Here is a 25,477-nt window from a genome sequence, read left to right on the forward strand (position 1 = left end):
AAAAGATTTTGAGAGAATAAAGGAGGCTTTGCTATAAACATTTGCCGTTGACGTATTTAAAGCCTACGAGCAGTTTATCACGAGAAACTATGACATGTAAAAGAAGTCAATGTCTATTTGGCAGAACTACGCAGGCTATCTGCCCTAATTGATGGGCTGCTAGAAAAAGCTATTGCGTTTGCCTTCGTTTCTGGACTTTCTGAAGAAGTTGGAAGGATTACGTATCGACGGTCTCACAATTATACAAATTTTTAGACTAGCACGAGTACTCGTGATCGAGGAATGTAACGAAAGAACCAAGGAAAAAATTTCTACCGCTTCAGTTGATATATAAAAATGTAAAAACCTACTGACTCTAGGTTGCAAGATGATCAAACTATATAAACATGCTTTGATTGCGAACTCCCTAATCATTTTGCGAAAAATTGTCATGTACGAAGGAAGAATTATTGAAATAAATCAAGTGAATATAATTGCTCGGGATTTTATCAGCTTTATTTGAGAAACAAAATCGATAATCGATAATTGTGTGAAACGAAATAATAGTGTTTACCTGAAACTCTAGTGGTTAAGATTGCTAAATACACAATACCTGTTGGCATAAAAGACAATTATAAAAACTAAACTGAAGGGTGGATTAAAAAAAATGCCTGAAAAAATACAACTTGAAGAAACACAGTTCAATAAAGGGTCCTATGGCAGTGGTGCAGCAAAATAAACTGCGAACACAGTTGTGTATGCATACATCCATCGAGACCGGGGACTTTGGAGAAATTGTTTCAATAAATGATTTATCTTCAGCTTACATGCAACTCAAATTGATTAAAAACTCTGGGCTTTTCAAACTGTTTTGTTTTGTCGACAACAATTTTGTTTAACAGGTTTGGGAGTCGAGCTAAACTTTGCGTCAGCCTTAATGAAAGCGGTGATGGACAAAGTTCCATCGGAAGAAAAAACGATCAAGAAAAGAACGTCATCGTACATTGATGAATATTTTGTTAATGAAGACATAATACCTGTTTGTCACGTACTAGAAGATTTGGAAATGTATGGACTACATTGTAAGTCGGTAGTCCGCGTACCCGAAGGAGCAAAAGTTTTTGGGTTAGAGGTCGGAATGGCAAGTAATAAGTTGTTTTGGAAAAGAGATAATAATTTTGGTGAAATTCCCAATTCACTTGTAAGACATAACATCTTTTTTTTGTGCAAAAAAATGACAGGGAATTTTCCAGTTTGGGTAGGTTGTGTGTAGCTTCTGCGCTGACAAAAACATGAGATGCCAAAGTAAAATGTATTATTTTGAAAAAATACTAAATGATATGGTCAAAATAACACGTAATGTAGCTCCTGCAAAGGAATTTTGGAGCGTTTATAGTAATGAGGCAATAATTTGGCTGGATACTAGTTCAATAGTACTAGACGTAGTTGTCAAGGTTGATGGCAAAATAATTGAAGACGCATATTGGTTAAGAAAAGATGACACAATATATATAAGCATAGCCGAACTTGATGCAGTTTTTAAAGAAGTAAATATTGGGCCTTAACTGGAAAATTTGGTCTCCCTGCTTTAATTCAAAAGCAGTACTTCATCGGGTTACCGACGCAATAGATTGAGGACAAAAGCTTCAAATGAAATGTTGGTTAGAAGAAAACTTCAGACTATCGCGAATATTGTGAAAGAATACAAACTTAAAGTAGATACCAAGGTTGTTGCTTCGGAATTTAACTTGGCCGATGCTCTTACTTGAGTGCATGACATTTGGTCAAAAATGGTTGATCTCTGAAATGACAGTAAGGTGGGCTAAAAAAACTGTCTTAAAAACTAGGAAACAGCAGGGCGTGCAATAGTTGCTCCATGACCTTGTTAATTGGTCCAGATATCAGAATCTTTTTTAAAATTTTTAGTATTTCTGATGAAGATGTTAATCAATCCCCCCTCATTTTACCACGGTCTTATCACAGAGCACCGCGGATGAGCATTCAATCGGGGAAGTTCATGTATCCTTCTTAACTGATGTTACAAAACTTGCACAGAGGTGGGGTTTAACCATGGATCTTTTGTTTCTGAGGCAAGTGCACTACCACTGCGCCACGGCTGCTTTTCCATTTTTAAGCAGATAATTTCTGCATTATAAACAACTATTATTTTTTATTTTTTATTAACTTTTTTTTTATAACTATTATATATTATAAACAATTGTTATAAGGTTTTCCTTTAAACATAATATGTTTACAAAAAAATCCCGAGGAAGTATTTCCAGTGGGTTTTTACTTAGGGCATTTTTCCCGGGGGATTATTTCAGGGGTACTTTTTCCGGAAGGGGATTTTTTACCGGGAGATTTTTTCTTGCTACCTTAAAAGACAACACCCTGCAATACAAATTCAAAATTTTCTTAAATAAACAACACCCTGCAATACAATACACAATTGAGACAGGAAGCCATAGCAAAACTCTGAATTTCCTAGATGTAACAATAACAATAACAATAAAAATAACAAAAAATGTAAGTATGAGTTTAAAGTCTTCAGAAAAGAAGCCATTACAAATATTCAAATAAAACTGCACTCGAATCAGGACCCCAAAATTTTATGCGCAATATTCAAAGGTTATATTCATACTCCATATGCAGTGTTACACATTTAAAAAACGAGATAAACTTTCTTATTCAAGTTTTTCATGAAAATGGGTACACCGAAAACCAACTAAAAAGTACTGCAAATCAAATTAGGAAAAAACGGTCCATAAAGAACAATAGAATTCAATCCGAGAACAATGCTCTCCCAACAGTATCATCACCGTGGATACCTTCACAATCACCAAAGTTATGGAAAATATTTAGAAAAGTCAGATATAGAGTAGTTTTTAAATCAAATCCTAATTTAAGAACATTACTAACATGTAAAAACAAATCTAGATTGCCCCAAAACAGCCAGCCTGTAACTTATTTAGTTGAATTCAATTGCTCAAAAAAATATGTTGGAGAAACAAAGTTACAAATTAGAACAAGAACTCAGCAACAACAAAAAAAGTTTAAACAATGGCAAACATTATCAATCAGCAATTGCCACACATAGCAAGTTTTGCTCTTTTTGGAGAAAACTAAAACTCTTAAAGTTGAAATAAAATAATTCGACTGTAAAGTACGTGAGGCACTCGAAATACATAGGCACCAATGTCTCCCATCGAATGGCGGAATAAATTGCAATAATGTGCAATTTGTCAAAACTAAATTTTGGACTCCGTTTTTTATATTCTTGCGTAAAGAAAATAGAAGCCATTCAACTGCTGACGCCAGTTAAAAATTTTATTAAACTGTCTTTTTAACGTTCAAAAAATTTTGTAATATTTTACGAGCTGATGATGCTGGTGTCCATAACCCAGTGAAAATTTCTCAAAATAAATTATTATTTGTTTGATAATTTCTTATTAATATAACATACTCTCTTATACACGATGTCTACACTCAAATGATATATATATATATATATATATATATATATATATATATATTTATATATATATATATATATATATATATATATATATATATATATATATATATATATATATTTATATATATATATATATATGTATGTATGTATGTATGTATGTATATATGCATTACGTATATATGTATGTATATATGTATATATGTATGTATATGTATGTATTATGTATATATGTATGTATATATGCATTACGCAATACGCAATCAACAAGAGCAGACGTGTGAACGGAAGAAGTTTAATATAGAAAAATAAAAAATAATAGTTTTTTATTTTATTAGTTATTATAATTAAAATAAAAATAAAAAAGAAGACTGAATAAAATATCACATTATCAAGATAACATAATAATATGGATTTAGAAAGTATTGAGAAATTTGTTGCAGATTTACTTGGAAAACAAAGCAATGCAAACTTAGATGAAACCAAAAAACTTTTGAAAAAACAAGAGAAAAGCTTTGCGTCTTTAACAGCTGCGAACTTGAAAATGTTCACTGAGAGACTTGACAAGTACGAAAAAAAATAAATAAAGAACCTAATAAAAATAAATAAATTCGAAAATGATTTAGAACAAACAAATAAAAAAGTCGTCTCCTTAGAAAATGATTTACTTGAAATGAAAAAATTTATTCAAACCAATGACGATATTGCTTCAGAAAAATTTGAACTTGTGAAATCAAAAACAAAAGAGATAAGTTCAAAGCTAAAAGACAACAGCGAGATATTGAAACTAAAAAGTAAGCTTAGAGAAATAGAAGATAGATCCAGAAGAAACAATCTGAGAGTCGATGGTTTAAAGGAAAGCAAAAATGAAAGTTGGAGTGATAGTGAGGCTAAAGTGTTAAAATTATTTGAAGAAACTCTTGGGTTAAAAGATATAAAAATAGAAAGGGCGCATAGAACTGGTTCTAGAGACAATAAAAAAGTCAGATCCATAGTTTTGAAATTGCTCAATTATAAAGACAAGGAAAACATTCTAAAAAACTCTCGGAAATTGAAAGGGGAAAATATTTATATCAATGAGGATTATTGCGCGGAGACGATGCTAATTAGAAAAGAATTACGGGCGGGCATGAAAAAAGCACGAGAAGCTGGAATGATTGCGTATATTTCATACGACAAGTTGGTGGTTCGCGAATGGTCTCGAAAAACAACGTAAATATTTTATATTTCCTTTAACGATACTTTATTTTTATTTTTTTTTTAGTTTTTCAAATTTTAATTTAACTTTTAGAAATGGAGAATAATCTCTCTTCTAATATTAATGCCAAAAATATTGTTTTTAGCGATAATAACTCTGATAATCATACTGAAACCTTATTAGAAAGTGAGTACTATTCAATACCTGAATCTACTCAATATCTCTGTGAGAATAAGAATAAATTTTCAATATTGCATATTAATATTCGAAGTATGAATAAAAACTTCGAGAACTTTAAGTGTTTATTGGGAGAACTTAATCATGATTTTAAAATAATTTGTTTCACAGAAACTTGGCTTAAAAGCAATGAAACAAATTCTAATTCTAAAGAATCTATGTGGCTGGATAGCTCAGTTGGTTAGAGCGTCAAATGGAAAGTTAAGACCCGGACTGTTGCACAATACGGGTTCAAATCCTGCCACCGCCAACTCAGCGCTTGAGTAGTACTTCTGTACGCAAAAATGTTGGTCAATAACGGACGCTACTTTGGATTAGTCTTAATGACTATTTGTGGTTGTTCCTATGCTAAGCCAACAATATCTTCGGATAAAAAACATTGTATAGAAAAATATAGCATGATAATTCAAATAAAAAAAAAAAAGAAACTATACATCAGTTCATCAACTGCGCGATATTTGCGTTGGTGGTGGTATAAGCATATAAGTTCGCAATTCTATTGATTTTATTCAGCGTAAAGATCTTAATGTAAACAATACAGATTGTGAGGCATTATGCGTTGAGATAATAAATAAATTAGCTAATAATTTTATAATCAATGCTATTTATAGAACACCAGCTGGTAGTTTAAAAACATTCAAAACTTATCTGCGCACATTCCTAAACACAAAAAACATATTGCAAAAGCATGTTTACGTAGTTGGGGATATCAACATTGACTTACTCAATCATGCCTTAAATAGTGAAGCAAAAACTTTTATTGATATTCTTCTCGAATACAACCTTATCCCAACTATAAACAAAGCAACAAGAGTAACTAAAAAATCATCGACATTATTAGATAATGTTATAACTAACAATTTTCATAACAGCCGTTTTAAAACTGGTATAATAAAGACTGATTTAACCGATCATTTTCCTATATTCCTTATTACTGAGAGCGTTACTCTAAATAATGCTACCCACATATCAACAGTATTCATGAGACAAATCAATGAAAGTTCCATATGCCAATTTAAAAATTTATTAAATAATTACGTCGATTGGAATCTTGTACTGCAATCACACGATGTAAATAATGCTTATGATTTATTTCTAAACCAATTTTCTAAAATGTATGATAAGGCATTTTCTTTAAAAGTGAAAGTAATAAACTCAAAGTCGGTTGTATCCCCATGGATGACCAAAGGCCTACTAAAATCATCAAGGAAAAAACAAAAATTGTATGATAAATATTTAAAAAATAAAAATGAAACTAATTACAAAAATTATAAAAGTTTATTTGAAAAAACTAAAAAACGATCAAAAGTAAATTACTATGCTAAACTGCTTGAAAAAAACAAAGGAAACCCTCAAAAAACATGGAGTGTTATTAGAGACTATATTGGGAAAAATAAAATTGAAATAAATAACTTACCGCAAAAACTTATTAATGAGGGAAAAATGATTTATCATAAAGAAGTTATTATTGAGAAATTAAACAATTTTTTTCTTGATGTTGGCCCAAAACTAGCAGCGAAAATTCCAGTTGGTCAAAAAAAATTTGATTCATATCTTGCAACAACTGATTTAATTATGGAAGAACCGATTTTAACCAAAAGTGAACTACATACTGCTTTTAATAGTCTAAAAAAAAATAAAAGTGCAGGTATGGATCAAATTAATGTTAATGTAATTAAATCTGTTTTTGATATTATCGAACCCTCATTATTCCATATTTTTAATCTCTCCCTTAAATCAGGTCATATTCCAGATAAACTAAAAATTGCAAAAATAACACGTATTTTCAAATCTGGCGATGAGACCAATATTTCAAACTACAGACCAATCTCAGTCTTACCCTGCTTTTCTAAACTAATTGAACGCATTATGTACAACAGACTTTATAAATATCTATCTGAAAATAAGATTTTATATAAAAATCAATACGGTTTTAAAAAAAATCATTCTACTAACCATGCAATAATTGAATTGGTTAAGCATATATCAAATGGATTTAATAGTGATTGCTATACAATAGGGGTTTTTATTGATTTATCCAAAGCTTTCGACACAGTAAATCATGAAATTCTTTTGAAAAAATTAGAAAACTATGGTGTTAAAAATCAAAGTTTACTTTGGTTTAAATCATACTTAACTAACAGAAAGCAATTTGTACTTAAAGAAACAAAAGACTCAAAAAACAACTTAATAACTTGTGGAGTACCCCAAGGTTCTATTTTGGGACCATTATTGTTCTTACTTTATATAAATGACTTATATTTATCATCAAAAGTATTAAATACTATCTTATTTGCAGATGACACTAATTTGTTTTATTCTTGCAAAGATATTACTGTTCTTTTTAAAATATTTAACGAAGAATTAGATAAGATCAACGAGTGGTTTATAAGTAACCGACTATCATTAAATGTAGAGAAAACAAAATTTATCCTATTCCATAAACCTAGTAAAGCCGAGAATATTCCTCTTAAGCTACCCAATCTTTTAATCAATAATAAAATAATTAAAAGGGAATTGACTAAAAACTTTCTGGGAGTGCTCTTAGCTGAAAAATTGTCATGGAAATTTCATATTAAATATATTGAAGGTAAGATCTCAAAAAATATTGCCATGTTATACCGAACAAAACCTTTTCTTAATAACGAGTCTTTAAAAAATTTATATTTTTCGTTTATACACAGTTATCTTTCATACTGTAACATTTCCTGGGGTAGCACTAATCACACTAAACTCAAAAAAATTTATAGTAAACAAAAACATGCTTGCAGGATAGTATTTGGGGCAAATAGAAAAACACAATGCGAACCTCTCTTACGTCAGCTTGGAGCTTTAAATATGTATAAGCTTAATATTCATCAAGTAATGTTATTTATGTTTAAAGCAAAACTTGGGTTTTCTCCAGTAACATTTCAATCCTACTTTAATAAAATCTCCCATAAATATCCAACCAAATTTTCAGTAAATAACTTTGTGGTTCCCATAAACCTTCTTAAATTAAGTTCGTACCAAATTCAATATCGGGGACCTTTAGTTTGGAAAAAATTTCTTCCAATCTTTAGTAAAAAACAAAACTTCGTTTTAAACTGCACTTTGCAAAGTTTTAAGGATGATTCAAAACGGTATTTACTGAACATGGAATTCGATATATTAGATTTCAAATACCTTTTTTGAAAACAATTTAAAGATTTGGACTGAATCGCTTGAAAATAAATTAAATCTTTATCAATTTCTTTAGCTTTTATTAAAATGGTTTCTAACCATTAGTATAAAAGATAACGAAAATAAAATTGTCTTATTCGTTCATATTTTTGATGATATTAAATAATCAGCCCAAATACTTATGTTTACATATATTGCTTTTTTTTTTCTTTTTTTTTTTAATTAAACAACGCATTTTTTTTTGTGTTTTTATAACTTTCATGATTTTCTGTCGTTTTTACTTTTTTATTTTTAAAATTATTCTGCTGGAAGATTGTTAGCAACAAATTATTTTATTGCTGAAGCATTTGATTTGTTTTTGTTTTTGTATTTATACTGTCTTTTTGTCTTTTATCATTTATTGTGCATGTAAATTTTTGTGTGACGGGGCTCGGTGATAAGACAACCTGTCTTCTTCTTGCGCCGGCCAGGATTTTTCTTTTATTGTAATTTCTTTTTTGTAATATTTATCAACGGCAAAATCAATAAATGATAAAAAAAATATATATATAAATATGTGTGTGTGTGTGTGTGTGTGTGTGTGTGTGTGTGTGTGTGTGTGTGTGTGTATATATAACATACTCTCTTATACACGATGTCTACACTCAAATGATATATATATATATATATATATATATACATATATATATATATATATATATATATATATATATATATATATATATATATATATATATATATATATATATATATATACATATATGTATGTATATATATATATATGCATATATATGTATATATATCATATCATCTATGACATATAACATTTGTAGAATGAGCAAATCTTATCTTATTTCTCAACTCAAACTCTTTGTCAAGTATGTTATGGTAAAACTATCATATTTATGGTTGTTTTACCATAACCTACTTGCGGTTTCTGTCAAAACACCTCACTGTGATAGTTGGTTTAATACTAGCAAAAAATGAAACTAAACTGCTTTGAATCTATCCAAGAAATAGCTATGCTATTAGAATTGGCGTCAGTACGGTAGTCAAACAGTCCACGTCCTTGTTTTTCAATTCTTTCCTAAAGCAATGAGCATTTGTTTATATGTATAAATATACTTTATATATATAAACTTTAAGCCTAGTGTAGCATATATGATACATATAAGTTCAAATAGCATTTTGTGTTCGCTTTAAAAAGAGAGAACTTTTTTATAAACTTTCAAAACTTACATATGTTATTAGTTTATAAGAAAATAAACAAAAAAGCCTCAGCGTATACAAAAAACAAGAAAAAACTTTTCAAATTTCCATGTCCAAGCATGATCAGTCGATTTTTTTTAAATACAGTTTCGATGTACTTTTTGGCTTTACATATCTAATTACGTTAACCTTGAAAATTTAAATCAACAAAAATATGTTGTAAGCGTTAAAGCAATTAATTAGGGGTTAATACAGTTTTTCAATTTATTTGGAATGATAATATAAATAAAACGAAGCAATTTTTGACTTTATATAAATGATTAACTTTTTATTACTTCGCTTATGTTTCGTATATAATCTATAATGAAATAAAATTATTTTGTTTTAAAAATGTGATAAACAAAAGTAATGGTAAAATAATTAAAATTAAAAATGTTTTTTAAATTTTATGAATAAATCTTTTATTTTTATTTTATGTTATTTCATTCAAAATATTTATAATTTTTGTTAATTTTTTTTTTAATTGTTTAAAATAATAATTTAATATTATTGTATTTAATTAAATTTATTTAAATTAATATTGTATTTAATTTTGATATAGACCGTGTACGCGAAAGTCATGACGATAATTTATTCATCGAGTGTTTTTATGAAAGTCAATCATCATTTACTAATGAAATAAAATCTATCGTTGATAAACGAGATGATAAGAATAATAAATTTATGTTTGGTAAACGAATGTGGTGGATCTCGATTAACGATGGAAAAACTTCTTACGAAACTACTTGCGAAAATTATTTCATAAACCATTACATAAAATCTGGAAGAAAGTTATGGAGGTTAGAAGTTGATAAAAATAATTTAAGTAATGAAGAAAAAAAACTTTAATATCAATGTCCAAATAATGTTAGCGATGTGTACTTCCATCGTCCTATTAAATTCAAAGGATGCAAACCAAACAATAAGATTGAATGGTTGACGATATGGATCTCACGTTATTTAATAACAAAAAATGATTTTGAAGAAAACTTTCTTCCGTGGATTAATTTTTGTGAAGGATTACGTCTTCACCTTCACTACGACATTGATTTTATTGACGATGTTTATAAATGGATTCGTTGTTCAAATATCAAGAAGTTGTTGATCAACTGCCGTGGGAAAAATTATCATCATCTTGATGAATTAAAAAACTTAATAACACCTAAAAATGTATAATATTATAAATTTTTAAAATAAAAACAATTTTAAAATAATATTTAAAGTATTATTTTACAATATGTTTGAAATACATGAATTAACTTTAAGGTTATATTAGATTTTAAAGTGAAAATTTTTAAAGTAATGTATTTTTTATTATTTAAATATCCAATAATTTATTCGCTTTAAAATATATTGATAATAATAATTTAAATAATAATAATACAGAGACCGCAAAAAACAATTAGCCTACGACCGAGCCTTGAGGTACGCTACTAGTGCCCGTTTTTTACTTAGATGTGATACGTTGACCACTCGTTGACTTCGGTTGATTAGCCAAGGAAAGATCCATTTTACAAGTGCGCCTTAAATTTTATGAGCTCATAACTTGTGAAGGAGGTGTGAACGCGGAACTTTGACAAACGTCTTGGCGAATTCTGTGCATATGACGTCTACTGTGTAGCCAAAACAAATTGTTTCCTTCAGTGGTTTCCTAAGCTTTTAACATTTTTGAGCTGCAGCTCTTGAGATGAACAAGTTTAAGATGTTTCAGAGTGATTAGACCATTACTAACGCAATGTTCGTTTGAAAAATGCTCACCATTAGTATTCGACTGAAATTCGGTATCGGTTTTGGCCAAAATTTCAATTTGAACCGTTACCGAAATTTCGATTTCGGTACTTTTCATAAATTTGGTAAAAAGCCATAACTTTCGGTAAAAACCATAAACTTTGCTAATAACTTATATCGCCAACTTATGTATTAAATCTCGATTTGGGAAACATGTGTAATCAATTTTAACATAAAAAATGTATTAAAAAAAAAAACAGAAAATGTAAAATTGCATTTTAAAATTAAGTTTTCTTATGAAATTAATTTTGACAAGCGGAAATGTCGGTTTTCGTAAAATATTTGCCAAAATGTCAGTTTCGGTTTCGGCACCAAACTAAAGTACCCGAAACTTTGGTTTATTTCGGGGTAGGCTTTTTTTCCGTTTTGGTCAATCACTACTCTCCATCATCTTGCACGGGAATGACTTGAGCGAGACTAATTGGTAGTTTTATGCTATTAGTTTACTTTTTTTAATCCTTATAAATAAAATAGGCGTGACATTTGATTTTCATTGGGATACTACACCAGTAGCAAATGAGGACATGTAGACCGGCAAAAGAGATTTTGCAAAAGACGTGTAGATATAAGCCGTCACAGCGGGTTGATTTTGACTCATCAAGGTAGTTGAGGTACGTTTTTACTATATGGATACGCAATTTTTCCGTATCGATGTTACAAACTACTTAAATACAATTCTCAAAGGATGTCATCAGACCTTCGGGTTATTAAGTAAATACCGATTGAAATAGTCATTTAACAATGTATATGATTTGCTGATAACATGGAAAAAAAGGTAATTTCTAGAAGTGGAAAACGGAATCAAGAGCAAGATATAGGCAAGCACGATAAAGGAAAGCAACCTTCGTAGATGCAAACTTTGCAATCGATTGTATTTATAGTTTCCATCAAAGGTCAGTAGTGAATAATAATCCTAGAAAACGGAAAGAAGTGAGCTCAGAGAGTGGGTTGCTATTCATTAATATTAGGATGTTGACATTATTGTGTTTTTTTGCAGTAAATAACTGAGTTTTGTTGGAGGTAAAATTCACAAACCATTGCATGCCCCAATCTGTTACACAGGTTAGATCAGATTCAAGATTAGCTGCCTGTTCTAAGCGATCGAAAAGAAAAGACTTTTTGTCAAGCGTATAAAGCAAGCTTATGGAGAAGACTAGTATTCCAAACTTTATCGAAAGTTTTTGATATGTCAGGAGCATGAGCTCTTGCCTTGTCGCCTAACAGTAGAACGAGAAGACCGAGAATCGTATTGACTGTCTGACAGTAATAATCAAATACTTAAAGACTTTGCTAATAATAGAAAAAAGACCGATCGGATCATATCAGGTAGTAGTTAGAGGGATCAGAATGTTTTCTAGTTATTACAAATTGGAACCAGATGCCATTTTCCAGCAGATAGAAAAATAAGATTCAGTCAAACATTTATTTAAGCACTTTTGTACCTGTTTGCGCCAAAACCAATCAATTTGTTTTCTCTTGTTTAATAATAACATTTTTCAAGGAAAATAAATGATTATTCACCGAAAGCAATATTATAATGGGTAATTTTGCAATGTATAAATAAATTGAATAAACTTCTGCAACGTATTTTATTTAAAAGTTGCATTGTTTTGCACTTAACCCTCAGAGTTTTTAAATTATTATTTTTAACATGCATAATTTGATTTTTTCTCTTTAAATGTTTGTCATTTACAAAGTTTCATTACAAAGTTTTTGCAAGTATTTTTATTTATTAAAAAAATTATAATATTGTTTATAATTAACTCAGGTTTACGGTTTAAACGAACTTTTTAACGATTCAAAGGAAATATAAAAATAGTTAAAAAAATTTTAGTGAAACTTTTACGTTACACACAAAAAATAAACTCAAGATAAAAATTAGACTCAAAATAAGCTCAAAATAAAAATTAAACATAACAAGATGCAGCATAGTAACTAAAATTGTTATGAAAAAAATCAAGTTTTTTTTTTTGTAAAAAATAACTTTTTAAATGTATTGTTTAAAAAAGGTGAGAGTAATTTAGATAATACACATAAACAAGTCAGTTCACTTTGCTGTTGATATATATATATGCAATTTAATTTATAGTCTGAACTTTTATATTATAGCTACTGTCGCTGAAAAGAAAAAAAAGGAACAAAAAATCAATTAAAGAAAAGTACGCTGCTTAAAGGGAAATTGGAGAAGGATTATTAACGTCTCAGGTTGCTATGAAGTATGGCATTCCAAAAAATACGCTGTCAACATAGATCAAAAATAAAGAAAAAATTTTCGAATCTATGAAGACGCAACGGAACTAGTCAAAACGTATGAGAATTAAAGAAGGAACTTTTTCAAATCTTCAAAAATTAAACAAATACCATCAAAAAAATCTTCAAGAGTTAAACAAAAATTGTATATAAAATATCTAAAAACAAAATCTCATGCCAATTTACACATATATAAAAACTACAAAACTCTATTTGAAAAAATTCGTAAAAACCTGAAAAAAAATTATTACTCTAATCTAATTACTATATAAAAAAATGACTCAAAAGAAATATAGGAAATTTTGAAAGAAATAAAGAGGAAACAGAAAACCTGCTCAAATTTCCTTCCGAAAATAATTAAAATAAACAATGTATGTTTATGTAAACCAATTGAAATAGCAAAAGAATTTAATAAATACTTTACTGATATTGGAAGTCGGCTGGCTAATAGGATTCCTTCAAAAATGTTTCCTTTTCAGATTTTTTGACAACTTCAAATAATTTACTTTTTCCCCATGACTTATTCCTAGATTTATCAATTGAAGAGTTTAAAAGAGCCTTCAAATCTCTAAAAAGAAACAAAGCAGTCGGTTCAGATGCAATAAACGGAAACATAATTATAGATTGCTATGAAAGCTTGAAAGATATTCTATTTGGAGTTTTCAAAACATCTATACAACAAGGGGTTTTTCCTGAAATATTAAAAATTGCCAAAGTTATCCCGATTTATTTAACGATTATCCCGATTTAAGACGGAAAAAATCAAACATCAAACTTTCGCCCGATTTCTATCCTTCCTACATCAAACATCAAACTTATCGCCCGATTTCTATCCTTCCTACATTTTTAAAAATATTACAAAAAATAATCTTTGAAAAGGCATACAACTACCTGATTTAAAATAATTTATGATATAAAAATCAATTTGGATTTAAAAAACAATAGTTCAATTGAACAAACCATTATTCAGTTTACACGCGAAATCTCAAGTTCTTTTGCTAAACCACAACATACACTTGGTGTTTTTGTCGATTTATCAAAGGCTTTTGATACAGTAAATCATGATATATTACTTGAAAAATTTGTGTTCTACGGAATAACTGGTAAATTGATCAAATGGTTTAAAAGCTAGTTGTCAAATAGAAAGCAATTCGTTTACCACGAAGAAAAATTGCTTCGCATTGATCTTCAAAATAAAACATTAATGGAAATAAAATGTGATGTTCCACAGGGTTCTATCCTTGGTCCACTTCTCTTTTTAGTATACATCAACAATCTAAATAAGGCCTAGAACCTTATGAGCATCATGTTTGCTGACAATGCCAATTTATTTTTATCAAACAAAGACATTACCAAACTTTTTTTAAATATGAATAAAAAACTTATACAAATTTCTACATGGTTTAAATGCAATAAACTAACCTTAAATATTGACAAAATAAAGTGGATCCTTTTCCACTCCTCAACTAAAAACGTTTTTTGCCTAATGATTTACCAAAACTTTATATTGATAAAGTAGAAATATAAAAAGATTCCGTTTTAATGTTTTTTGTATTTATCTTGACGAAAAATGACATGGAAGACTCATAATTATTGTATATCAACAAAAGTTGCAAAAAGTATTGAAATCCTTTAAAAGGTCAGAAATTATTTTAATAAAAATAGTTTAAAGCAACTATACTACTCATTTATTAATGGCTATATAAACTATGCAAATATTGCCTCAGAAAGCACAGGTAAAAGTAGGTTCCGACGTCTTTACCACCATCAGAAACAAGCAATGCGAATAATATATTTTGTTAAATAATTTTTCAAACACAATACATTTGTTCAAAGATATGAATGTATTAAACGTTTATGAACTTAACTTGCATAATACTTTATATTTTACGTTTTGTTGTATGAACAACCCATTATTAAATGTTTTTGAAGATCTATTTACCTTTAAAGTAAAGAATAAATAGTTTGCAAAATAATAACTATTTAAAAGAACCCTTTTGTCAAACAAAGTTTAATCAATTTTGTATAGATTATCGAGCATATACAATCTATGGAGCTCATTTTTTTACCACCGAATACTACATCTAAACTTCAACCAATGGATCAGTGAGTTATATGTTCTTTGAAAGTTTGCTACAGATCTTTGGCATTGCAAAGACTGGTCGTATATCGATAAAAGAAAAGATCTTCCTGAAAGATCTTTTTTTTTATATTGCATACCGATAAAAGAAAAGATCTTCCTTTTATGCTATCGATAAAAGAAAAGATCTTCCTGTTTTTTTAATTTTAGATGCAGTGAAAATGCTTGATCTTGCATGCCAAAGAGTAAAATCTCCACCATTGTTAATTGTTATGCGTAAGCACGAATTTCCAAAGAACAGCAGAAATCTGCTCATTCGGATGAAGACTTTAAAGAGGTTTAAAATCAGATAGAAAAACTTGATAATTTTTACCCTCCAGATACAACAGCTGAAGATGTTATTTTTACAGATGAAAACTTAATTAGCACAGTACCTTTACTTAGAGATGAACAGTTGGTAGAAAAAATTAAAAATGCAGCAAATGAATATGGTGCTAATAACGATGAAGATAATGATAATGCAATCAACCCGTTTGCCTAAAAGTTTGAGATATTCGGGAGACACTACAGGTGTTGTATGACTATATGCCTTTCAGTCTTACGGGTGAAGATTTTCAGTTAAAGCTCAATGCAGTCATAATTATATTTGATAGAGACGTTTCTTCAAAACTAAGACAGAGTGACATTAGAGTATTTTTTAATTTATAATGTATCGTTTTTACCTCCGAGATCGAAACTTTTGATAACTCGAATTGTTTTTACATTTCGGCAAAAGTTCGTTCAATAGAATGTCCTAAAAATTCGAACACTCGCTAACTTAAACTTTTTTCTAGGTCCCATGGAGTTTCGAGATATCGGGAGTTTACTGTTTATGTAGGGCCGGCGCGAGTAGGCCTTACGTGAGGGGGTGCCAATACAATTATTGCCAATTAAAAACAAAAAAACAAAAAAAATTCTCGCTTTTGAAAATTTGCTGGCTGGCCAATCGACATTTGCTGACTGACTGTCAAAATTTGCTGACCAACATATTTAAAGGGTCAACATTTGCCGAATGGCTTGTCTAAAAAGGTCAAATTTGCCGACTAAATTATCAAATATGATTGATGGAGATGGGGGGGGGGGGAATTAACCTACTCTCTCCCCCTCCTTCAGCCCTCCCTCACCTGTCCACACACGCACACACACACACACACACACACACACACACACACACACACACACACACACGCACACTCCTTCTCGCCGGCCATACATATATGTAGAAAATTAAGGTGCGAATGAAAAAGCTTTTCGAATTTTTTATACTGTTACTTTTCAATTGATTCCATAATGATGGGCCTTGGCTCATAATTGAAAATTTTGACCCTTGTGATTTCACTTTGCTCAAGTGATATTTATGGTTAATACTTGACCAAAGATTTTTTTTGGACAAAAGTTACTCTTAAATTTGTACATAAATGGTAATATTTAAAGCGAATTAAGTTTTGATATATCTAGGATATTCATGAATTTTATTGCAGGGTAAGGGTTTTCTAATTTCTTTAAATAGTTAATTATTTTACATGGGTGGTTTTTAAGCTCTGTAATGTTATTAATTTGGTTTTGTGTGTATTTGCCCAAATTACATTAGCGTAAGAGAGATATATAACAGAAGATATTTTTGTTTCAATAAGACTAATATAATTTCTCCATGATAGGTTCTTATCAAATATTACTACAAAAAACTTTGTATGATTTACTCAATTTATTTCATTTTTATTTGACGGTTTTGGAAAATTTAACGAAAGATTAATAGATCGTCTTCTTTTATTGAAAAGAGTAAAACTTGTTTCTTCACAATTTAATGATACTTTATCAGCTATAAACCATTGATTAAAGCTTTCTAGTTTATTTTTCATTGTTTTGAACAATATTTTTACCGCGGAGTGGTTGTAAAATAAATTTGGTTGCCTGTGTACATAATTGGCGATATTTAAGAAGAAGCTTTATTCATATCATTAATATATGAATCGGTGAATGTTAAAAAGATGGAAGTCCAACTATGTAAACTTTTGGGAAACAAAAAAACCCCGCATTTTCCCCCGTAGTAAATTTTTGTTAATGGTTCAATAATTTTTTTTTGAAGAGGATAATGTTTTACACCTTCAAAAAAAAATTATTGAATAATTAACAAAAATTTACTACGGGTTTTTTTTAGTTTCCCGAAAGTTTATATTATTGGACTTCCGCCCTTTTAACATTTAGCGATTCATATATTAAAAATAGTGAAGGTCCCAAGATTGATTCCTACGAGCTCCTGACTTTTCCAGGTCAACATACTGTTTTCTGTTAAAAAGATTTAACTTACTTATATATTAGGCCTTTAATGCCGCAATGCTTTAACTTTTAAAGTAAAACTCCATGATCAACAGTATCAAATGCCTTGGAAAGATCGATAAATACTTCTAAAACTTGATAAGTTCAATAATACCAATTACCCTTTCAAATATTTTTGAAAAGAGTAGTGTTATAGGATGATTATTGCAAACAGAAAAACAACCACCTTTTTTAAAACTGGCTGGATTTTGTCTGATTTTAGTTTATCAGGAAATATACTATTCTCAAATGAAAATGCTATTGAATAAAATAATAGTTTACTTATACTATCGATAACATAAATAGTTACATTACTGGTAATGTCGTCATATTGACATAACTTGTTACGGTTTAGTTCGAATAGTTCTTTTTTAAATTCGTGTTTATTTATTTATTTTTATTACACATGCTAGTCGCCGGTTTCTCTCTCAAGTATTCATCATACGCTTTAATTGACTGAACAATATTAGATGCAAGAGAGGCGCCTACATTAACAAACTATTTGTTAATTTTTTAACATATTTATATTGGTTGTTATAATTTTGTTGTTAGTAATTTCTTTTTATTGTAAGCAAAAGAGCATCTTTTTTTCTCTTACAATTAATTCATTTATAATTGACCAGGTTTTCTTTATATCAAACTTATTTTTATTTAGCTCGTTAGAATAGTAGGGGAAGTTGGGGCACAGTGGATCAGATTTCTTTATTTTTTAAATTAAGCAAAAGTACTGGGGCAAAAGTACTCCAGTACTGGGGCACAGTGAATAAATGAACACAGCCGTAAATTAATGATAGTGAATAGGGGCATAGCCATATAACTGTACACTATACTTTTATTAATTACATTAGTATTAAATCGAATAAATAGACATTTTGAAAATTGAGAAGAAAAAACAAAAGAATTTTATTGATAACAAAACTTATATAAATATTGAAAAATTAAAAAATTATTCAAATATAATTATTCATAACTTAAAACTAATAAGTTCATTTTCATGTAGCTAGTTTGTTAAAAATGCATGAATTTAATCTTTAAGATCATTAATAGGGCATAGTGAATCATCCTATTTACTGAACCCCAATTCACTGTGCTCCACCATAACCATTTTTTTTTTATGTTTTTTAAACATCTTTGCTTCCAACAAGGCTGCAAGCAACCACTAATTAAAGTTGGAAGTTACTGGAAGAGAAAAGATGAAGATTGTAGAGCAGGATAACTATTGACGGACGACTTAAAAGATTGCAAATTATATGAATCAGGAAAACAAGATGAAGGAAGCGAATTCCAAAGAACTGATGTTCGAGAAAAAAACTAGACAAATAAGCGTTTTTGGAGCACTTAGGAACAGTCACATAAAAAGGATGAGACTTAATTGAATGACGAGTAAGACGAGAATAAATTTTAGTAGATGGCACAAGAGACGCTGGCTCTTTAGAGCAGTGCCCATTATAGTATTTGTAAAAAAGAGAAAGAGAAGCAACATTACGACGATGTGATAATGGTTGGAAGTTGGCTGCAAAAGCTGATTTAACTATACTTACATTACGTTTTTGCACCTTGTCTAAAAAAAAAATGGCATCATTAGAAGATCGGCCCCAGATAAGGCAGTTAAGTTTAAGTCTAATTTCTTTTTTTTAATTTAAATTAAGTTTAAGTCTAATTTCAAATTAAGTTTAAATTTCTTGGGACATGAGAGTTGTTAAAACAAAAGCTAAACTACTAAAAGGAGGCATAAATATCAATAATCCGAATGAAAAACTTGAACTTTTAAAATTATTTCAACCATGATCTCCATAACAAGCATAAGGACGGTAAGACAATTTTCTTTAGTTTGCTAAAAATAAAAATTACCTACCAAAAACCGGTAGTCAAAAATTATGTTGTAACAACTATAAATAAAAATGGCTGATATATGAGCACATAAAATGATTACATTATTAAGATGAACAAAATTATAATCTTTGTGAAAATACCTTTTATTAACTGTGCCCCCCAATCCATTGTACCCCAACTTTGCCTACTTAATTTTAGCTTGTTTTTGAAAAACTTTCTGTAAATTTTGTACGTTTTCTCCTAATTTTCTTTTTTATATCAGAAATTTTTATTTTAGGAATTTTATATAAAACTTTTGTTTTCGTTTTGATGATTTTGTGAAATTATGTCATCAATGGGTTTTTAAGTTGTTTGTTTTTTATTTCAGTGGTTAATTTTGGACAGACATTGTCATAATTATTTTGAAAAGTATTCGAAAAACTGTCAAACGCACAATTGGGGTCCGAAGAGGAATAGACGTTTTCCCATCGCTTTTCGTACAGCTTCTTTTTAAGTTTATTTAGGCTTTTAAAACAAATATTTTTTTAGAAACAAATATTTTTTGTCGTTATTAAGGCTGTTATGAAAATTAATTTGCTTACTGCATGGCGGTTGATAAAGCGAGGATATTAAAAAAGGTTTACAGGTTTTATTTAGAATTTATATACTCAAAGTTTCAATATGTTTGTTTGCTTTACGAAAAGTCTTTTTTGCTTTAAATATATACATAACAAGAATATAGATTGCAACGCTGCCTCCTTTGCTTATAACACGTGGTTGACTTAGTATTTTATTCGATAATAAATTGTACAAAAAATTTTCTGACAGAGGCAGTTTTGCATTTCCTCATGTTTCTGAGATACACATAACATCAAAAGATAATTTATAGAGTAATAAAAATGTTTAAAAGTTTTAAAGTTTTTTTACATTGATCATATGTTTGTACTTAAGATGTACAAATTCGTCCAGTTTATAGTGCTAGTTGTCGAGACACCTTATATTTATTTCAGTCAAAAACTATATTCATTTTTGTTAATTCTCAAAAAATTTAAAATTAAAGACTCAAAGTTTTCAAAATTATTTGTTACATTATTCTTGTTAGTTGAACTCATTTTCTTATTTGATCGTTTAATATTTTTTAGTCAGTCAACATAATAAAATACAAAAATAAAAATGCTTCAATTAATTTTATTTTCACCTATCTTTGTTTACCGTGATATCGTATATACTCAACATTTCTCTTACGATCAAGCGATTGTATACTACTTTTGCATATTTTTCTTCGATGCATTTTTGCTTGTGCAAATAATTCTTTGTGGATTCTCATAGTTTCTTCTTTTTATGGACAACTCCTTATGTTTAATTCACTCGATTCATGGAAAGAGAAAAAAAAAGTTAACGAGTTGTAACGTTTTTACCCTTTATAGTAAATTTGAATAAATCTCAAAATAGAATAAAAATGAGTTAACACGTTTTTGTAGCGACGTCTTCAATTGACGTTGCAACGTCTTTTAACAATCAAGAGATCTTTTCTAAAATTTAAAATTCACGCTTTTTTTAATCAAATTTACAATTAATAAAATTAAAATTACAATAACCATGTTTAATAATAATAGTTTATATTATAAGCAGAGGTGGATCCAGCTTTTTTTGGCAATGATAGCTGTCTTCCAGTCATCAAACAAACTCCAAACATTTTTATGTTTATACTTATGTCAAATAAGGATATTTCGCAAAAAATGAAGATGATTGGAGCCTAGGAACAAAAATACTCTAAAATTTATACTCCCTCTGTCCTAAATGTAAGAACAACTGATTGATAAAATATTTTTTGTATTAATCTTAATTAGATTTATATTTATCGGTAGATTGTCAACTTCAAAGTATAATTCTTTCAGCGTTCAAAAATTATGGCTTTATAAATTTTAACCCCCTTAATTTGAGGGGGTTAAACATTTTATATGGTCATAATTCTTGAACGCTTAGAGATTATACAATGAAATTTAAAATTTATCGATGAACATAAATCTTATTGAGAATAACACAAAAGATATTTTATCAACTTGTTGCTCTCACGTTTGGACCAGATGGGGACAAAAATTTTAGGGTTTTTTTTAATTCCAGGCTCCCATCATCTCAATTTTTTGCAAAGCATTCTTATTTGACATAATTATAAACATATAAGTATTTAGAGTTTGCTCCATGTCTGGAGCAAACTCTAAATATTTATATTTTTATAATTTCAAAGAACAAAAAATACTGAATTAGCATCTGATCACAAGATTAAGTACTTTGATTATTATTACCTTTTTTAATAAACTTTCTTATAATAAAATAATTTTAAAATAATACACATAAATAAACATTTTTTAAAATTATTCAAGTTTAACGCTCTTGCCATAATGAAGCTGTATACCCTACAGTTTATTTATAATAAACTATAGAGTTTCCAGACGGTTTATTTTATTCCAAACCGTTTCTAAAAATTATTATTCGCATAGCGAAGTAGATATTTAAAAAAAGACGTAAAAAACACGTAAGTACTATTTTTTTAAATTTTAAATTTTGTCTAGAGGTAGCCATCTTGAAAAAATAGCGGCTTATACACTTTTTTGATATTAAATTTAAGTAACTTAAAAAATAATTAACTTTATCTTATATTACTTGGTATATATAATTACTGATACCAGAAGAATATTTTATCAAATTAAAAGTTTTAAAAATCAAGAAGCCTCTGCAAACCTGGTTTATATATATGTTATGTATAAGTTTTTTTAATTCTACCTTTACCTGATCAAATAAATATGTACCGAAAAAAAAATTGTAATGCTTATTTAAACACACATTGAGATTCATGCAACAGAAGTTTATATAAACAAAAAAAAAAAAACTCAAAAAAATTAAAAATAACAAAGACTAAAATAAACAATCTAACAAGCAAAACTTAAATAAGTACCTTGTTTTTTTTTGTTGAAATATTTTGTTAATATATAACATAATAATTTCTACATTTTTGTATTTATACTAAATATCATATCATTATTTTATCAAATATTAAATATCAAAATTATTGCGACAACAAGTTAAAAGTGATAATTAAAGCGTATGTGACAATTGTTTATCAAAATATTGAGTCTAGTTTAAAATTTCTAAATTACTGTGCTAAAGTTAGAATTATAATGACGTAATAAAAAAAATGCTTTTTTTAATCATATTAGGCCGGGTGAATAAAAAAAGCAACTGTTTTTACTCATTAATTGGTAAACTTTAGCAGTTTTGCAAAAAATTTTATTCAAGTAAAGTTAAGCAATTTACTCAGTAAGTGCTCAGTTTTACGTGAATAAAAACTTAAGGAACATTGCTGAAACTTTTATTTACGTAAAGCTAACCAATTACTGAGTAAAAGCAATAGCTTTTTTTTATTCACCCGGCCTATTAATTCAGTTTTAATTTGACCTTTTACTTTACACAGTCGAAACTTTATTGATTGAAAGAGAGTTAGATAAAATATTGGTTTCAATAACTTTTGGTGTACTATTTACTTTTACGATATCATTAAAGTGCAATTCCGGTTTTTGATTGTTATCATTTCTTTTATTAACTTTGTTCAAAATAAATTTTAAAATAAAAAACGTCGTTAATGCAGCAATTGTGCATATATATAAAACAAAGTTTGCAGCTTTTGGAGAACCAAAACTGCCGATTAATGAAAAGAGTGACCAAAATGGCAAGTTAGATGCCTTGATGATTACGTACAAGTGTTGGTGCGCATTTTCTTTAAAACTACCGAAAGCTGCCCAATAATGTAAATATTTTGTTCCAGTTAACAAACCATATAGTAATATTAATAAGTTAGCTGAACTAGACCAGCAGATAACAATTGATAAAAATAGAACGCTGTACTGGGAATCTTTGTTTTCAAGATGATAGAATTTAAAAATGATATTACCAGCCAACGGGCAAAGGCAAGAAAAAGCTAAGAATATTTTTTGGAGATGCAACATTAATGTCGTGACTGTTTTAAACAAATGTAGAACTGTATGATTGGTGTACCAAAGTAAAGAAACCATCGTAAATGCAGCTAGAAAGGTTAAAAACTGTAATTTCATAAGTGCAAGAGACGTATGTAAACCGCTTTCTTTAACACTTGCTTTGGTTGGAATGTTTTCAATGGTAATATCAAGAACAAGAATGCTTGCAATGATGGCTGTAGCAGCGTCACTCATAGACTCTACTCTATCTTTTGATATATTTCCTTTCGAAAAATAAAAAGAAAACATCTCCTTTTTCATATTGATGGGGTTTGAAATTCTTCTCTGGTAAAATAATATAAGTTTGCGAATTGTCGGCATAAATGTAAAAACTCCAATTATTACCCATGAGACTATATAGTGAACAAAACAAAAAATAGCTCCCAGTACAATCATAGCTAAACTTATTGATGGTCTGATAAGAAACCTGTTTCGAAATCTTTTAAGTTCAAACTTGTTCCAGTTTTGCATCTCAATATGAAGAACCTTAGGTGTATTCATAGCATATAATACCAAAATAATATCTATTATTTGAATAAATCCTAAAATACTGCACGTAAGGATTATAGAAACTTTTTCGTCACTAAAATTACCCTGTAATGCTAAAGAAAAAGGAAGAATGGAAGTTGCTAAATGACTCACAATAACAAATATTAGGATAAAATCATCTACTCTTTTGACAACCATTGCTCGAATGTTGATGTTTTCCCATATGTTAAGAACTACAATAAAACCAAAAAAGAACATGATAAATTGGGCACGAATTCTAAGAACAAAACTCCATAGCGATTCGTTCGCTTCCATTTCTCTTAAATTTCTTATTGGAATAACAAGAAACGTAGCGCAGGTAGCCATAAGTGCATCAGTGTAACCGAGCAAACGATCTGCTGAAACTACATCTCCTCGGTGCAAGGCGTTGCTTAGTATTTCATTTAGATGTTCATCATAGTGCTCTTCTATAGTTCTTAGATGATTTAAATATTTGTCTTTTTCTAATTCTGCCGTAATTTCATTTTCCATTTCTAAATTTCAAAAAAGGTTAATAGCAAAATAAAATTTAAAGGTTGTACGAGTTTTTTAGTAAAATTTTAAATCAAATTTTTACTGTCTTTATTTTTACTTCATAATAAGAACTGAATTAACAGCTTTAAATTAATACTAAAATAAATGTTAATTATTTCATTAAACTAACTGTTAAACTAGCAAAAAATTTAAAAAATAATTAATTTTCATATAAAGTGTTACTAAAAAGATGATAGCATTTATTTAAAAATATAAAAGGTTTGTCAAACAAAAATGGGTAAGCGTAAAAAATCGTTTAAAAACATGTTTAAAAAATCATTGAAAACTATTTTGTAGCTAAAAGTAACGTCTAAACTTCGAAATTTAGTGTAGGTCTAGCTCTATAAGAAACCATAGTGTAATATATAGGATCTAATATACTTGGTTCAGAATTTTAGTACAATAAATTAAATAAAACTCAATCTTTTCAATCGTAATCAATCACAACTTTAATTTTACCTGTCGGTGTATTACTTCTTGAATTTTGTAGAATTTGTGATTTTTTCCGAAAAGTAAATTCGTTAACTAATTGAACGATCTTTGTTAAAAACATTTTTTACTTAAAAACGTCTATAAAAATACAAATAATCATTAACAATAAATAACAATCATTAACAATAAATACACTAGTACTTTCTTTATTAATTACAATGAGTCTTAAGTCAATAAATTTTTGTTTACAAAGTACTTTTAACTTAATGTTTCTTTCTTTAATGTTATCTTGCTGATCGTTCAGCAGCTATTTGTTCTCTTTGCTTTCTGCATTTTTAAACAACTATTCATTAAAATAAAAAAATTGACTT

The 25,477-nt window shown here is 28.7% G+C and overlaps 3 protein-coding genes across 3 annotated transcripts; 2 read left to right on the forward strand and 1 right to left on the reverse strand.

Moving 5' to 3' along the window:
* The first annotated feature begins 4,124 nt into the window (after window positions 1-4,124).
* Window positions 4,125-4,667, forward strand: LOC136089737 (uncharacterized). Its single transcript, XM_065815817.1, has one exon. The coding sequence runs from the start codon at window positions 4,125-4,127 to the stop codon at window positions 4,665-4,667; it is 543 nt and encodes a 180-aa protein (XP_065671889.1).
* A 77-nt stretch (window positions 4,668-4,744) lies between these two features.
* Window positions 4,745-15,955, forward strand: LOC136089738 (uncharacterized). The gene is made up of 6 exons (XM_065815818.1): window positions 4,745-5,062; window positions 5,400-6,534; window positions 9,859-10,096; window positions 14,280-14,437; window positions 15,625-15,690; window positions 15,795-15,955. The coding sequence occupies exons 1-6, from the start codon at window positions 4,745-4,747 to the stop codon at window positions 15,953-15,955; spliced, it is 2,076 nt and encodes a 691-aa protein (XP_065671890.1).
* A 6,749-nt stretch (window positions 15,956-22,704) lies between these two features.
* LOC124815817 (endosomal/lysosomal proton channel TMEM175) lies at window positions 22,705-25,254 on the reverse strand. Its single transcript, XM_065815488.1, has 2 exons — window positions 25,134-25,254; window positions 22,705-24,634 (listed from the first exon to the last, which is right to left on the reverse strand). Exons 1-2 carry the CDS (start codon window positions 25,225-25,227, stop codon window positions 23,046-23,048), a joined length of 1,683 nt encoding a protein of 560 aa, XP_065671560.1. The 5' UTR covers window positions 25,228-25,254; the 3' UTR covers window positions 22,705-23,045.
* Between the last annotated feature and the right edge of the window lie 223 nt (window positions 25,255-25,477).

This window comes from Hydra vulgaris, chromosome 13 (genome assembly GCF_038396675.1).
Source record: "Hydra vulgaris chromosome 13, alternate assembly HydraT2T_AEP".
NCBI classification, from domain to species: Eukaryota; Metazoa; Cnidaria; class Hydrozoa; order Anthoathecata; family Hydridae; genus Hydra; species Hydra vulgaris.

Excerpts from the sequence above, each read along its gene's own strand:
- LOC136089738 (XM_065815818.1), top strand. The coding sequence starts at position 4,745 with ATGGAGAATAATCTCTCTTCTAATATTAATGCCAAAAATATTGTTTTT. Across the intron at positions 10,097-14,279 it reads TCTGGAAGAAAGTTATGGAG|TTCAATTGAACAAACCATTA; the intron begins GTTAGAAGTTGA and ends AAAAAACAATAG. Across the intron at positions 15,691-15,794 it reads ACCATTGTTAATTGTTATGC|ATACAACAGCTGAAGATGTT; the intron begins GTAAGCACGAAT and ends TTTACCCTCCAG.
- LOC124815817 (XM_065815488.1), bottom strand. The coding sequence starts at position 25,227 with ATGTTTTTAACAAAGATCGTTCAATTAGTTAACGAATTTACTTTTCGG. Across the intron at positions 24,635-25,133 it reads AAGAAGTAATACACCGACAG|AAATGGAAAATGAAATTACG; the intron begins GTAAAATTAAAG and ends TTTGAAATTTAG.
- LOC136089737 (XM_065815817.1), top strand. The coding sequence starts at position 4,125 with ATGAAAAAATTTATTCAAACCAATGACGATATTGCTTCAGAAAAATTT.